Source organism: Hipposideros armiger, unplaced genomic scaffold (genome assembly GCF_001890085.2).
Source record: "Hipposideros armiger isolate ML-2016 unplaced genomic scaffold, ASM189008v1 scaffold_140, whole genome shotgun sequence".
Taxonomy (NCBI): Eukaryota; Metazoa; Chordata; class Mammalia; order Chiroptera; family Hipposideridae; genus Hipposideros; species Hipposideros armiger.
Window position 1 is genome coordinate 2,819,289 of NW_017731490.1, and position 1,904 is coordinate 2,821,192.

Below are 1,904 nucleotides of genomic sequence, written 5' to 3' on the forward strand. Positions count from 1 at the left end.
AAAGAAAACTGGCAACCAAGAATTCCACATCCAGTAAAGTTACCTTCCTTACAAACAGCAAGACAAAATTAAGAAATTTCCAGAGAAACAAATACTAAGAGAATTCATCACTAGCAGATCTGCCCTACAAGAAACACGAAAGGGTCCTTCCTTTGTGTTGAAATGATAGCACACAAGATAGTAGCTCAAATCCCCAAAGAAGGAATACCAGTAAAGGTAAATGCATATGTAAATAGAGAAACAGTATAAATATATTTTTGGCTGTAACTCTTTTCTCCTATCTGATTTAAAAGACAACTTCATAAAACGATAAACATACAATTGTGTCAATAAACATTTAATGGATAAAGATGTAATTAGTATGACACTGACAGCACAAAAGAAGTGGAAGAAAACAGCTATCTTGGAGCAAAGTTTTTGTATACTATTGAAATTAAGTTAGTATTAATCTGAACAAGTTCGCCTTAAGTTAAATTAATTGTGATCCCTAGAGTGACCACTAAGAAAATTACTAAAAAAATATATAGTAAGAAAAGTAGGACAGAGTGAAGACACATTGTAGAGCCATGTGGGAATAGAGTAAATGGAAATTTGTTAGATGAAAGTGAGATATTCTCCAACAAGGAGCACATAGTCTAGGTCAGGGGTTGGCAAACTTTTGAGACGGAAGAGTCACCAGGGGTCAGCAAATTGCAGCTCACAAGCCACAGGCTCTGAAATAAAATTGAAATGAAGATAAAACTATCATAGTTTCATTTATAAAAAATTTAAAGTATATTATTCACATAATGGTGATTATGTAAAAATATATTTACGGTTCTCGAATAATTTTTAAATTGTTGTGAGGCACAGGATTGGCTCTTCCAGAGGTTGGCAAACTTTTGAGACGGAATGTACCCAAAGAGCCACATGTGGCTCACAAGCTGCAGTTTGCCGACCCCTGGGCTACTGGAAGAATCTGAAGAGTGAACCAAAAATTATTCTGTATTGTGCCCAATGACTGGAACACAGACTAGGGAAAGGAGTGGCCAGAGGTGAGGACGAGACTAGATCATGAAAGGTAAAGGTTGACTTTGTTCCTAAGGCATTAGGGGAATCATTTAAGGACCTTTCAGAAAAGAAGTGACATGATTTTGTGCAAACAAATGACTGTGAGTCATTAGGGAAATACACATCAAACCAATGAGACACCACTTCATACCCATGAAGATGGCGATAATAAAACAGACAATAACAGGTGTTATTGAAGATGTGGAGAGACTGAAATGCTTACACATTGTTGGTGAGAATGTAAAACGGTGCAGCTTCTCTGGAAAATAGTTTGGTCATTCCTCAAAATGTTAAATGTAGCGTTACCATATGACCTAGCAATTTCACTGCTAGGTACAAACCCAAGAAAACTGAAAACGTGTCCACACAAAACCTTGTATATGAATGTTCACAGCAGTATTATTATCCATAGCAGCCCAAAAGGAGAAACAAACCAAATGTCCATCAATGATGAGTGGATAAACAAAATGTGATGTAGACATACAATGGAATATTATTGAGCCACAGAAATGAATTACTGATACATGCTCCAACATGGATGAACCTTAAAGACCTTAGAAGTTATAATAACGTTATAAAATAAACAAGACACAGAGGCCACATATATATGATCCCATTGATATGAAATGTTCAGAATAGGGAAACCCATAAAAACAAAGTATATCAGTGACTGCCATAGGCAGGGGCTTGGGGGGCGGGTTGCGGGGGGGCAGTAGAAAGAGAAGGAAAAAGAGAGACTATTAATGGATATGAGGTTTCTTTGGGGGTGAAGAAAATGTTCTAAAGCTAGATAGTGGCATGGTTACACAACTTTGTGAATATACTAAAAACCTCTGAGTTGTATATTTCAAAAA

General features: G+C 36.5%; 1 protein-coding gene across 1 annotated transcript in view; it reads right to left on the minus strand.

The window, feature by feature from the left end:
* Positions 1 to 1,904, minus strand: part of VWA8 (von Willebrand factor A domain containing 8) — a 315,962-nt gene that overhangs the window by 300,382 nt on the left and 13,676 nt on the right. The window contains 1 exon segment of the mRNA XM_019650364.1: positions 456 to 487. Coding sequence (XP_019505909.1) covers positions 456 to 487 — 32 coding nt within the window.